Here is a 14,761-nt window from a genome sequence, read left to right on the forward strand (position 1 = left end):
CGATACACTAACCTGAAAGTCTCCCCAATTCCAATTCAAGAACTGGTTTATTTTATAATACTAGAACAAATAATAAGATTGGTACTGGTGATGGAAATTCAAAACATATTATGAAGTGATTTTATTCAATTGCTATGATGAATATTGGGATATGCATGCAATGAAGTAAATTAATTAAAGAGGTATAAATTTGTTGAGCACAATTACGAATGAAGTCTCAAATATATGGAGGAGAAGAACAATGCCGCTGTAGAGGGTTATATTAGGAAATACAATTGTTCAAAAATTAAAGGATGTGTTTTTAGCTAATGTGGAGGTGCAAATAGAATTCTCCCAATAAAAATGACACACAAATACATGAAAATTTCGATCAAAAAAAGAAGAAAGTTTTCGGCCGTGGCCCAATCCCTGGATCCAGTCTGGGTATTCGGCCCAAATCAGTATTCCAGAGGGCCCCACCCGCCTCCAACAGATTCAAATTCAAAAACACACACTCCTCTCCTGGTCTCAGTTATCACTGTCTTCAGATTTACCATTCTACCATTTTCGACCGAACTGAAAAAACCAAAACAAGTTTCTCTCCGAACAAAACAAAACAACGTTGTTTTGGCTTTTGTGTGGTAATAAAGCGCGCTTCTTTCCTCATTTCTCTCCCCGCAAAATTCAAATTTTAAATCATAAAAAATATTAAACTTTATCCCAAATTTAATAAAATCCTCCCCCACGGATCTCGTACGCGCCCTTCAAAACCCTAACCCACCAAACTCACCACCCGCCCTCTCTCTCTCTCTCACTATCTCCCTCCCTAAATCTCTCACCTCTACTCCAATTCCGACCCAATCTTCACCGATTCCGGCTAACCTTTTCCCCGCTGTACCCAAAGTTGGAGTCTTTTTCACCCCATGGCCCAGATTTGGCGGGGTTTGGATTCAAGGGGTTGATTTTGAATTGGGGGTTTCATTTGGTGGGTATGGCTAATCGGGTTGATTCCGGTAAAGGGTTGGTGCCTGGATCCGATTCCAAGGTGGGTTCTTGGTTTTTTTTTTCTTTCTGATTTTGAGTTTGAATTTCGTGACTTTTTGAGTGTTTTGGAATTTGATTGGTTGTTGGGTTTTGTTTCAGGTTGCGGGGGCGAAGCGAGTTGGTGTTGAATTGGGAGATGAAGATGAAGTTGAGCCTAGGAAGCGGATTAAGATTCGAGATCTTGAATCAGTGTGCCGGGCTGAAGGTACTTTTGTTTGAATTTTTTTTTTAAATTTCTTGGCTTTTTGTTGTTGTTTGGGGCTTTGATGGGTTTTGATTGTGCAACATGTGTATAGATACAGTGAACTTGAATATTCAGTTTAGTGTTGAAGATTGTATGTGTTTTTAGATAGCTTAAATGTAGTCTCTTTTATCATTTTAGGTCTAATTGGCCTTTGAAATCGTTAACTGGTCATTGGTTTACAAGAGATTGAGCTATGCAGTTTGATATTGTGTAGTATTATAGTGAAGATGGGTTAGGCTCTAAGTACCTTTATTTGGTTCATGTAGATGGATTAGTTTCAAGTTTTAAGTTTAGTGGTGTTCTACTTTTCTGTTGGGAATGCGTTTTTGGGTTTGATTAATTCACTTGGTCCTATTTATGCCACAGGAAGTAATAAGAGACAGTGTGGTGGTCAATTTCAATGCGACGATGAAAAGATGTCTGATGTTACTGAAGTGCCTGTCACCTCTGATTTGGATGCTTCTCGAGCTGGGAAAGGTGTGAGAAGCACATTCCCAGTTGCGGTTGACCCTATTCCTGAGTCATTGGATCTCAGCAATGATGCGTGCAGTGCCAAGAATAAGGTTCAGAAGGGCAGTCAACTACTCTCTATGAGTTCAGAAGAGGCCACATCACCTAGGGATCAAGTTACTGAAGTGCCTAAAACCTCTGCTTTGGATGCTTCTCAAGTTGGAACATCTGTAAGAAGCACAAATCCAGTTGTAGTGAACTCTATTGCCAAGCCACTAGATCTCAATACTGATGTGTGTGTTGGTGGCAGCAGTACCGTTCAAAATGACAGTCAGCAATGTTCTCAGATTTCAGTAAAGACCAGATTGCCTATTGATCATGTTACTGAGGTGCCCAAAACCTCTGATTTGGATACTTCTCACGAGGGAACATCTATGAGTGGCAGAATTCCACTTGTGGTCAACCTTATTCCCAGGTTGCGAGATCTTAATGCTGGCTTATGCGCTGCCAGCAATATGGTTCAAAATGGCAGTCAGAAAAGCTCTCAGGATCAAGAAAAGTCCACAGTGTTTAGGGATCATGGTAATCCTGGGAATGCAAAAGGCAATGTTTTGGATTTAACTGCAAAAGGGGTGTCAAGTTCGGAAAACCAAGATCCATTTTATCCATATAAAAATCTCAATCATTTGAAATCAAGAGATGTTTCTGAATGTGGGAGCTGCACTGGCCCAGTGGAAGAGAAAGATCCAATGACAGTGTGGAAGGAAATGAAGGAAAACGGTTTCCTGTCACCTACTAATGGAGGCCTATCAAAGCCAAAGCAACCTGTGGCAATTCCAACACCAAAGCAACCTGTGGCAATTCCAACGCCAAAGCAGCAACTTGGAGGCGTACCAATTTCAAAGCAACACGGGGGCATACCAATGCCAAAGCAACGCCCCAAAAAAATTAAAAATGAAGAGCAGAAGAAAAAGATGGAACGTGCGAAGAAGGAACAAGTGGATAGGTTTGCAAAGATTGCCGCTCCAAGTGGACTGCTGAATGAACTGAACCCTGGGATCATCAACCATGTGAGAAACAGAAAACAGGTCCATTCTATAATAGAGGCTCTTGTAAGATCCGAAAGACTTGAAATTAGCCGTGCGGAGAACAGACAGACAGTCCATCAGCAGAGTGGAACTGTAGATAACAGGCAGGACCTGGATAATATGAGCAAGAGTTGGTGTCCAAATACTTTTTTCGAGGACATGCAGGCACAAGGGTACACTATACTGATGAAAAAGCCTTCATTGGTACAAGTGGACAACTGTATGGAGGATTACTCAATCGTAAATGATAGCATTGGTGGTGGAAAGAGTTTCGCATCACACCCCACTCATGTAAGTGAGGAAGAGGCGCTTGCACTGAAATTGTCTTCATCAAGTGTAGCACCTGAGGAAGATATTCCATTGTCATCTAAAGAGGAAACAACATCCTATCTTTCTTTTAAAGGTGTGTACTTGGATTTTGATATCTTATAATGCATGCATCAACTTTGGGGGGGGGCGCACTGTGTGAAAGTATGCAAAGCCTCGACTTGGCTAATATGAATATTTTCCTTTTCTTCTCCAGCTGCTACTGTTGCTTCTCAGTGGTTGGAACTTATTCAACAAGATATTCAAGGACGCCTTACAGGTAATCTTTTGTTTGTTAGATTATTTGCAGATCTTTTTGAGGCAGAACAGATTTTTTATATCTATCCTATTTTGTAAATGCAGCACTGCAACGCAGTAGGAAGAGAGTTCAAAATGTAGTGAGTACAGATCTGCCGTTATTGCTAAAAAAGGAGTTTCCATGTGATAAGGAGAATGAATCTTCTACCAGAAAAAGTTCTGTGGATGGACTTTCCAGTCGTGCTTGTGCAGAAATGCATCGAGCAAGGTGGGGTCCACGGTTTGATCAAATGGATAAAGCACTTTCTGAAGAAGAAGAACAACTTGTGAGTGCTATAGAGACTTGAAATTGATTTCAATGTGAAGATACATCCGGGTGTTTTAATTGGATGAAGTCTCTTTGCCGCATGTGCAATTATTAGATATTGGTCTGTTTGTCTGAACTCGATCTAAAATGTACTATTAAATTTCAGGAAAGCTGGTTGAACCAAGTAAGAGAAATGCAAGTTCACTGTAACAGGGGCCTGCAACTTATCAGTTGGGATTCTGGCATTCAAGCTTTGGGTAAATCTGAAAACAGTACTAGGTAAAGCTTTTAATGGGAACCATTGTCCTTGTATATCCTATTCTTTCATAATTTTAATTTCAGAGTCATGGTTATCACCTCCAGCGTCCGGTGTCTTGTTATATAAGAAAAAACCAAATGTTAAATTGTTAATAGCTGAACTCTTTCTTTCAGTTTGATTACAATCTGTGAGATACACTCCTGTGTAATTCAAAACTCAAAATAGACCATCTCAGAGTTGGTTTAAAATAAATCATCACTTACCTTTTAATATTGTCCTGCAGACCACAGATGGATAGCTCACAGAGGGAAGTAGCTGTTAGGGCTGCTGCAGCGTCGATTTATGCAACGTGCAACTTTATTTTGTCGGCAAATCAGTCTCCTTGTTGTTAACTTAAACTTGTTTAAATCTTTCTGAGCATCCAGGAAACTTCTGACTACCTGTAAAGGATTCGCTCAGTGTTTGAGTCTGTATTGTTACGGACTCTGTAACAATAGACATGAAGGCTGGTCACAAGACTGGCAGAGTCCAACTTCTACGACACTCCCGGCGTTGTTGAATTAACAGGTGTTTAGGTTTGTTGCTTTGTTATTGGTCTGAGTAGAACTATTAGTTGTAAAAAAAATTCAGTTTCTTGTTACTAGTGATTAGTTTGTTTTACTCTTATCTCTTAATCATTTGTAACATGTGGCGGCTTTGTTTAACAGCCGGTTGTAAGTCACCAAGTCTTATTAATTATTATCAGAAGTGATGGTCTCATTTGGCCGTCTTTCCCTCTTGCTTGGTATGATCTTTGTACTCCATTGTAGGGCTTACAGTTATTCTGAAATGTTTCAAGTTGAAATACTCCATTACAAGTGGTTCCTCAAAGCTTCAACTGGGTGGTCGCTTATGAAGCTATAATATCATGAAGCAATAAGACACCAGGTTACTTGAAAAGTTAGACAAAACCCAAATAGTCCATCATCTCGATGGAACTGCTCAACTGCTTTTTAAAACGGTCTTTAGTTGTAGATGATGCCTCTCGACCCTCTCTTCATCAAAACACGTTATTCTTCAGGCGTTCTGGGTTCCAACCCTTAATTTGCTTATTCCGTCGACCATCGTAATTGTAAAACTAATTATCTCCATTTTAATATATCCAATCCTATTACTTGAGAGTCTATATCTCTTCCAATTTTTCAGGTCAGGGATAATGATCCACGTCACTTTGTGTTTGAGTTTAGTCCTATAAGCTAGTCATGACTACAAGGTTGTGCTGTTTAAAGAGAGAAATCCTTGTGTTACAAGTTGAATGTAATGGTTTTGAAAGTGGGCTCTGGGATTTGGAGAAGCACTGGAAATATATATGGTGATGTTGGTAATGAATATGGGGTGTTTCATAATGGATTTCTTCATTGGATTTGCGAATGTCAACGTGATTCTCGTCGTTCTCGTTTCATACGTGCCTTTGATGTTGAAAGTAAACATTTCAAGAATTTACCACTGCCACCTGATTGTGTCCCTAGAGAACGATGAGAGCGAGGTACTTGAGATTACCAGAGGCCAGACTACCCCATCCATGCCTCTCCCAAAGGACTAAACAGGTTTAAAGTACTGCTGGAACGTTCTGAGGTTGCATTCGCTTATTAATAACAATCCTCTAAGTTTTCAGTTTTGTTCATGTTCTTGCAGCTACAGCTTCCAACGCTACTGGATATGATTATTGGTTTGAACTCCTTTCTATTGCATAGTGCATGGTAAGAAATGATGATTTCAAAAGGCTCAGGAAGGAGAATGTAAGATGGCGACGTTCAATTATTGCCTTTTGTTTTCAATAACCATATAAAGAGGCCCTTAAACTGCTTGTCCAATTTCAGCTGGCCTTCCCCCCCCCCCCATGAGTTGAAGGAAGAACTCCGTGCAAGTATGAAGCTGCTTTTGGGAAGGCAAGATGATGGTGAAGGTGATTCATGTTCGTAAGCAACAACAGGAGAAATTAAGTATTGGCAACGGTGACCTTAATTTAGAAGTTAACTTGGCGATTTACGTAGTCCACGGTCCACCATTTGGATTCTACTAGAGTAGAGACCAGTTGTTTTCATCCTAGTGTTGCTCTCTGTGGTACATGTCTCGAGTCTTGAGTCACTGCTTTGGCAAAGCATCGAAGATCTTCGTCTCTATCTTCATAGGAATGATAAACTGATCATATTAAACAGGTTGTGTTTGCCATTTCAATCCTTAGGTTATTTACAGTTATCCGTGTTCTCCTTTTTCACAAGCAATTATTCTCTAAAGGACTCAATTTCAACCTGCTCAATTGGAAAAGAGATTGCATTACATTGCTCAATCTCATATAATTACACTACGCCTTATCCAACGTCGTTACCACATACTGTTGTCTGTTGATCCGCGCTAAAGGTTTAGTGAGTAGTGACAACAATTCTAGCTTTAGTCGCAACAATTCTAGCTTTAGTCGCAACAATTCTAAGCGAGATGTCACTTGAGAAAAGTAACCAAGGGGATGAAATATACCAATGAAATAAGCTAGTTACTGTACCAGAATTATAAGCTAAATTTTGTGCCCCCATCTCTGGTTTAACTTTGTCCGGCATGGTGCAGGATTCTCAGTTAGTGTCAGGAAGTCTTCCGATACTTGGTTTCCCAAGTCATAAGCCCTAAACAAGAACAAAACGCCACATACAAGAAGCTCATTCCACAAGCAAAGCACAAAGGATAATGAAACTTTACCCATAATGTTGTTCTACGCCTTAGCTATCCTTTCTATAATGAAACTTATTGAAGGAGAAAAAGCTCCGGTAAAAGTTAAGTGTTAAGAGGATGAGGATCGTAGATTGCGCCTCTATACTCCTGCAAGTCTGCAACCAGGTCTCTTGTGAGCTGTGAGAGTTCATTTTGACGGAATAGCTTTCAGTGCTGGAAGGCTGTGTTAGGTGTCCATATTCCAGGTTCTAAACTTTGTTTCACTCTAAAGACATTATCAGGGATTGCATCTCCAAGGTAGTGTTGAGGATTTTGATTTTCTAACTATAGTGGTGCAAGTAGCATAGCTTTTTGTCAAATTCTTCGATCTATAGCACTGTTGTGTTTTGCCACCAAGTAGAATGTTCCTATAGCATCCAGAAGTAGCTGTAAGACAATCTGTTCAGGTCACCGATATACTTTTGCAGAATGGAAAACTAGTCTTGCTGGACGGGGAAAGAACGATGAGAGATAGTCAGTGGGGATTCCAAGAGGCCAGCCAACATTAAAGGACCCTTTAAAATGTAAGCAAATAAGTTCTAGTTATTTCGACCTATTTGTGCAGAAAGTAAGCAAGTGCAGCAATAGTTTCCACTTTACTGGGCGTGTTCTCATGTTAAAGAATGAAGCTACATTAAACTCTACTCGTAAGTGTGGTGCATGTATAAAATAACCTCCGCAACTATATGCGATGGTCCGTTGCCTTAGGTAGAACACGGTTTCAAATTATAACTTTCTCCAGCAGTAAGATACAGCCACCTTTAAATATGTGAATGCTGCACTTCAAAAATGTAATTCAGAGGCTTAAAGCAGGCAAGCAGCGCCTTCCCATTTTAAAATTCAATGCCGCAACAAATCAATTTTTACACATTTGTTTGAATTTATATACTCTAATGGGCTTCGAAATGCTGAAAACGTGAGATACATATTCTTTGTACAATCTAAATCTACATTTTCTAACTTCTCCTTGAAGCATCTGTGACAATACAATTTACAAGGCCGGAAAAATCACCAGTTTGCTTAAGACATACAACTCTAACTAGAGACTGTAACTTATTATACAAACAACGTTAGTTATAGGGCGGCATATCAGCAACAAACTAGTACCGTTATATTCTGTATATAGGCCTAAAGCCAGTTAGGTGCCATCTTGCTTGGTAGTGCCTTGGATGGTGAATCATCTGATACTTTGGCAAGTGAGCGATACTGCAATTTAACACTCTCTGCATTATCCAATGTCTTTACCACATACCTGTTGATGCTAATGGGTTTAGTGACAGCACTTCTAGGTTTAAAGGCAACAATTCTAAGCTGGCATCTTGCTTGAGAAAAACAATCCAAGGGATAGAAATATACCAATCAAATAAGATAGTTACTAGATTCGGCTACATAAATTATACGCTAGATTATGTGCACTATCTCTTGTTTAACTTTGTCCAGCAAGATGATACACTAATTCTGAGACAGAAAAGTCTTCTATTAAGTAATATTGAGTAGCCACACTAATTTTAAGTTCAACATACATCTTGTATCCTAAGTCATCCAAAGCAAGAATAAAACGTCATCTAGAAGAAGTTCACTTCACAAGCAAAGCACAAAGGATAATGAAACTTTACCCTCTATGTCTCTACCCATAAAGTTGTTCTATGCCTCAACAGACCAGGGCCACTAATCATTATGCTGATTACATGAATCCTTTATAATTATTCAGCTCCATCATTAGCAATAAATAATAAATTGCAGCAGAACTAATTCAAAAATCACACAACAAGTCATGCCATCACATTTGCTTGCATTCGAGAGAAAGGAAACGTCCAAAATCGAGATGAAGCTTTTTGGAAAAGGACTGAAATTATAAATATAAAATTGGAATAGAGGTAAAAAAATGACTAACCATCCATTTAAGCATTGTGTTGTTACAACTGCCTCACGCCCAACAAACCGTTGTGGTGTCCTCTTATTACCCTGTGACATTTTCACTCTATAATTAGACAGAAAAACAAGGAACAATAATTAAAGCCAAGCTTATAATTCTGCTAACCTTTATAATAACTCGGTCTGTCACAGCAAATGGAAACTGAACACCTCTACCCCTAGGAGGATCCGTGAGTGCTAAATCACCATAACCACCCTTGTCCTATAACAGAAGGAAAACAGTTGTCCATTTCAAAACTGTGATACCTTCTAGGAAACTTACTTGTGTCATGATTCGAAGCATTAAAACACAAACCTGGTCAGACCTTTCTCTTTTCCTTTTGGATGAGCGATAAAAGTGCAACTCTTCTTCACGACGGAATGCCTGCACAGCACTTCGAAGAGCTGCAAATTTAAACAAAATGGCATTTTAACATATGAACCTTCTTCCTTTCAAACAAAGACATATGAACCTTCTACACAGTACATCTGAAGTTACTTCAGTGTTTCCTTCTTATTCAGCTAAGAAAGACCCCAAATTCTTTCCCTTTAAATGTCAATGTCATAGTGAAATCATGGTCTACCTACAAGGACAGTTAATGCTGATCCCTCTGCATTCCATTCCACAAATCAGGATGCTCTATTCCACTCTCTTTCAGTATTAATTTCTAGGTATTATTCAGTTTTACACAATAAATTTTTTATAAGAATTCTCTTTAAAATCACCAACTTTTCTCCCCTTGCGGAGCTTTAACAGAAAATTTAGACATGCCATAACAGACCTATGTGTTGTAAATGAGACGGGGATGCTAATATGCCAGTGTTGGCTAAGAGGATCCGGCATGGAACAAATAGAACTAAGATGCTGGAAAGTGATGTATTACTGTCCCCTTTATATGTGTTCAACAGTACAAGGTAAGCTATGCTGAGTACTAAGAGTAGGACATATACGAACTTAGAAACTGTAAGGAAGTAGAAGTATATTATCAGTGAAATAGTTTGACTTACAGAGATTTGGAGCAATTGAGTCTTCCGAAATTGACTGAGAACAGCTGAAGCAAGCTTTCTGAAAACAAATTAAGAAATACAGAACAAAGAATCAACTTGACATATACCAACACAAACGGATATAGACCTGATACACAGGATTATTATGTTTGCAAAACCATAAAAAAATAGTACTCTCTTTCCCAAATGCCAACCCATGGAAACTAAAAGCAAAGGACGAGGTAGATATAAGATCAACAAATCCCTAAGCTCTCTTCACATGCATATAGAGATACAAATGTGTTTTCTAGGAGCTCACCATTCTAATAACTTGCTGTACTCCACCACCTCCAAATGAATGCCCACAAGGCAATATCATCGCGTCATCCATCAGAGCTCCCCTGAAAGCCACATACCACAAATTATAATTCCCCAATTCCATCTCAGTGTAAAGCTCAAAATCAAGACGATCAACACAAAGTATGAATCTGTCGTACTAAATCAATACATGAACGGATGAGACTTACGTCACAGGATCAGAGAGAATCGCCCTCAATGAGTCTCCAGACTCGCTCGAACACAAAGCATCCTTTCTTCCACTAAACCCACAACCATTTTCCACAACCGAATCCTTCTGAGTAGCAGCAGAGCCCTCAGAGCCCTGCAAATACTGCGAATAGTACATGTCCCCGTCCGATGATTCAGCCACTGTAACTGCATTCTGATAACTCCCAAGCCTTCCAGGCAACTGATGATTATTGCCAGGACTATCCCTGGAGTTATTATTCAGTGTCTGCTGCCCTACGCTAACACTATGGTTCTTCTCCAATACCTCTCTACTTGATCCTAATAACAGAGCCCCACCTTAAAACCATCAAAACATTCCAAAATCAACACACCTTTCCAAATTTAGAAACTTTTAACAATTCAACTCTTTTTTTTTTGCAAAGGAACAATTCAACTCTATAACCTCTTCAAGTTTGAAACTTTCCGCCAAAAAAACTTACCAAAAGAAGAATGGAACTGCTGGTGCTTAGCATTCCCATTTCCCATTTTGTCCTCCCCATTACTCCCATTATTTCCACCACTGCCCTTGCTCCGATTCTCCTCTCCGAACAACCCTCCGACGTCGCCGTCATCGTCGTCCTCCTCCACGTCATCCTCCTCGTCATCCTCATCGTCGTCCGATCCTTCCCCGCTCGGCGTCCTCACGGCGGCCACATTCGGATTCCAGTTCCTGGGCTCCGGCGGGTCCCGCCGCTCCAGGTTCTCGCCGTACAAGCTCCGCCGGAAGTCGGCGCCTTGCGGCGGGAAGAACCGATCGTCGATGAAGCCGCTGAGCTCTCGGGTCTTCGGACCCGAGTCCCCGACCCGGCGCTGGGGCGGTGCTCCGAACCTCAAGGTGTCGTCTTGGTGGAAAACTAGCTGCTGCGAGTTGAGTCCCAGTTCTTCGGAGGACATGGTTGAGCTGGAAAACCCTAATTTGTGGAGTTGGGCATGATTTGGGGATAAATTTAGGGTTTGGGAAATTAGGGTTTTAGCAGAGTGATTGAGTAGAGAAAAGGACAAGTGAGCTCATTTGAGAAAGGGGGTTTTGATTTGGGAAAGTGGACAAAGTTTGAAGCTTTACAATTTGGAGGGCTCAAATGAAAATAGGAAATATTTAAGGGGAAAAAGTGTTAAGTTTTATAATTGAAATAAGGACCTTGTAGAATTGGAAATGTGCATATTATAATTATATATGGATATGTTGAATAGTATTTGATCAAGCTTATGCCTTGGATTTTGGACACGCCATCTTAGGATGTGTCGGAATGAGCTCAAAGTGATCAAGCAGATCGTACAAGTACGAATCGTGTTGACGGAGACGTTGACTTCACGCCACTCAATCTAAGGATCGAAGATGATGATAAATGAAGTGTTTAATATTAACTAGCTAGTTGTAAACTTGTAATGAAGGTTGAGCTCGATTTAGACAGAATTTAGTACATGAATCAGCAAGCCTCTAGTTGCTGTGATTTAACCTAATCTTTATTACCACTGTCCCTACTATATACTTATGTTAAAGAATTAATAATGAATCGTAAAGAGTTCCACCAACACGTGCAGATACCACCAACACGTGCCTATCACGTGACTTTTAAGAAAATCATCGTTACTATTTCATCTGTTCCATTCTGTCCAAAAACAAGGAGGTGAAATCAATAAATGAAATCTTACCATCACCATTCGACGGACACGTGGGACTCCCAGTTCCCTCGGATTTGTGATGGGTGAGCATTGATAGTACGACCTCAATCTTTTATTTTCATTAAATAGTATTATCGTTCAAATTTAGGTACGTTCGTAACTGAAATCTGATTTTAGTATTTTGGGGTTCAGATATTCTCGTAAAAGTGTGTCGTCGGAGAAACGCCCCTTTAGAAAAGTTACTATTCACGGTGGAGATTTTGTATATAGGGGTAAGTTTCCATTTTTGGAAAGGAAGCAGAAAAAATAAAATAAAAAAGGAGAGCAGCGTTTCCCCGAGCCGAGCCCGACTCGTCGCCTTCAATCCGTCTGACCTCCGCCGTCCGACCACTCCAGGCCGCCGCACGGAACCTGTTCAAAAGCTTGGAGGAGTGACGCCTAGAAGGTCTGCCTGCCGATCGCATCTTCTCGTCGGAACTCCCTCCTCCGGCCACCATAAGTCGGGATACTTAGTGCGTTTTGAAGGTCTTGTTCCATGCTACAATCTCACCGAATGAATTGAACCAATTCGAAGTGTAACTGATCGAATCGACGATTTCAAATTCTAGGGCTTGGAAATTTGGATTTTTCGGAAAATGGTGAAATTGGATAGTTTAGAGTTGAAATTGGTTGATGTTGTGAACTAGAAAGTTGTTAGGAATGTCTTTTGAATTGTGGTGGTAAAATTTGGTGGTCATTGGTGGTGGTCGGAATATGGCCGGCCGCCGCCACTTCCGGTGGCTCCGGGGGCGACTGCTGCCATGTCGGAGGGTTTTTAATGGCATTTTTTAAGCTATGTGATGGTTGAGGATGTTATAGGATTAATTGTGGAATTTTTGGTGGACTTTTGGGGGTACTGGTGCGAGTATTGTCCGTATTTTATCTGTAAAAGGTTGTGGTTTGACCCATAAATTGGGGAACTCGCAGTATTAGGATGTTAGAATATTGTGGGAAGTGTACGGGGGTTGTTAGTGGAGTTGAGGAATTTTTGGTGGAAGAGATAATGGTTTTGGGCGAGTGAGAGTTGTTGTTTTTCGTTTATTAAATATTACCGGATTGTGTAATTAATTCTTTATGTCTCTGCAACAGGAGGTGGAGAGACTCGAGTTGAGGGAACTTCATACCGATCCTCGGCGTAGCTCGGTTACTGTGAGTGAATTTTTATTTTGAATTAAATGCATGCATGAATATTTATATTTAAGTGATTTTGGTGTTATATGAATTTAATTGATTTTCTTGATTATCTATATGATATTTCCTTTAGTTGTTTTGGAAATAAGTGTGAGAAATATATATAACGCCTTACTTGATTTATTTGGAAGTTGTGGATTTTTATCTGGGAACGGGATTCTCAGAAATTGTTGATTATATTTGAGATTTATACGTACGGTGGGGAACTGTACTCGTTCTATCTATTATTAATCAGGTATCATCTCTTTTTATTATTTAAAGGGGGTACAATCAACGGATAAGAATGATTTTCTGTTTTATTCCGGTATCATCTCCTTTAATCTTATAAAAGGGGCACGATCAATGGAATCATATTCTATTATTTCCGGTATTCTCTCTTTTAAGCTTATAAAGGAGGTATGATCAACAGATAAGAATATTGTCCATTTTATGTGGTTTCACTCATTTATTATCTGGTGACTAGCGGGCTTAGTTATTTTATAAGGCCATACTTTTGAGATGATTATGCTAGCATACAAATTCACTCTTCCGCTTGAGAGGCAATGCCGCCAGGGGAGGCAAGGTTATTTAGCCGACACTGATATGACGACTCAATATCATATCTGTGAACGTGACGTGACAGTATTGAGAATTCGAGATTTGATATATATATATATATATATATATATATATATATATATATATATATTCTGGCCCGAGGGTCATATGGTATGGCATTCCTTATTTCATGTTGACTAACGGGACTAGTCTATTCCTTTATTTGTTTTGGCATCCTCTATTTTGACTAGCGGAGCTAGTCCATCTTTCCTATTTTGGTGATATTACTTGACTAGCGGGGCTAGTCGACTTTCTATCAGTATTCTCAATGAATTATTTGACTAGCGGGGTATAGTTCAATTTTTATGAGAATATTTCTATTTATGAAAGTTTTTTTAATTAAAATGTACATGCATTGAATTTTCTTGGTATAAAAGGAAAATGGGGAAGTATAAAATATATGGTTATGTATTGATACTTGGTTTTGTCCACTCACTCTAACATTTTAAATGCTTTCCCCTGGGCCCTTCGTTTTAAATGCCCAGTTCGCAGGTTTACAGACATCCTATAGCTACCGTGAGGCAGCGTTCTCTTCCGCCGACTGCCAGACTGTAGGTTACATGTTTAGCCTACAAGTCGTTTTGATTTCCTTTATGTCATTTAGTTGCTCTGATACTTTGAATATATTTGGATGATTTTCTGATGTTTAAGAGGTTGGATTTAAGTTGTGTAACTAAGTTTGAATTATTTGTTGTGGAAGTTGGATATGGTTGGATGTTGTTAGAAGTGCATTGTTTTTGCAGGTTGGATTGACTACTTTCAAAGGAGGCTATGCTGATTTTTGGATAGGCCCCATTTGTCAGTAGTCCCCGCACGACTTATCCTAAATATTAAGTTAATATTTGGGATGGGTCGTGTCAATTGATGTATGCCTGCATTTGAATCGTCAGCAATTGTTTGTTTAAAGTTTGATCTAAAATAAGATCCCAATCTCGGCAACAAATCGGAAGTCATCAATTTGTTAGGTTCTCCATCAATCTGTTTCAACAACTCAACACAACACCTCCACCCATCAACATCATGATCATATGAGCAATACCAATGGGAAATGGTAATACCACAACCCCAATCAACTCTAATTCACCGATTTACAGAGGACCCAAGTCACCCGACCACCCCTCGTCTCTTCACAAACCTCTGCCATGTCCAGGACATCTCCCTCTCCC

At 39.7% G+C, this 14,761-nt stretch overlaps 2 protein-coding genes and 1 pseudogene across 3 annotated transcripts; 2 read left to right on the forward strand and 1 right to left on the reverse strand.

Moving 5' to 3' along the window:
* The first annotated feature begins 708 nt into the window (after positions 1-708).
* Positions 709-4,714, forward strand: LOC126802031 (uncharacterized). The gene is made up of 7 exons (XM_050529557.1): positions 709-1,024; positions 1,123-1,228; positions 1,634-3,208; positions 3,329-3,391; positions 3,475-3,695; positions 3,843-3,955; positions 4,219-4,714. Exons 1-7 carry the CDS (start codon positions 971-973, stop codon positions 4,325-4,327), a joined length of 2,241 nt encoding a protein of 746 aa, XP_050385514.1. The 5' UTR covers positions 709-970; the 3' UTR covers positions 4,328-4,714.
* Positions 4,715-4,952: 238 nt separating this feature from the next.
* LOC126803780 (uncharacterized) lies at positions 4,953-7,350 on the forward strand (annotated as a pseudogene).
* Positions 7,351-7,580: 230 nt separating this feature from the next.
* LOC126801697 (U-box domain-containing protein 62-like) lies at positions 7,581-11,146 on the reverse strand. Of its 2 annotated transcripts, none has more exons than XM_050529131.1 (8): positions 10,586-11,146; positions 10,106-10,442; positions 9,898-9,979; positions 9,600-9,657; positions 8,908-8,996; positions 8,719-8,808; positions 8,572-8,642; positions 7,581-7,929 (listed from the first exon to the last, which is right to left on the reverse strand). In XM_050529131.1, the coding sequence occupies exons 1-8, from the start codon at positions 11,037-11,039 to the stop codon at positions 7,806-7,808; spliced, it is 1,305 nt and encodes a 434-aa protein (XP_050385088.1). In that variant the 5' UTR covers positions 11,040-11,146; the 3' UTR covers positions 7,581-7,805. The 2 variants fall into 2 exon arrangements, with proteins under 2 accessions (XP_050385088.1, XP_050385087.1); XM_050529130.1 differs by having other exon boundaries at positions 7,584-7,929; positions 8,719-8,814.
* Between the last annotated feature and the right edge of the window lie 3,615 nt (positions 11,147-14,761).

This window comes from Argentina anserina, chromosome 7 (genome assembly GCF_933775445.1).
Source record: "Argentina anserina chromosome 7, drPotAnse1.1, whole genome shotgun sequence".
NCBI classification, from domain to species: domain Eukaryota; kingdom Viridiplantae; phylum Streptophyta; class Magnoliopsida; order Rosales; family Rosaceae; genus Argentina; species Argentina anserina.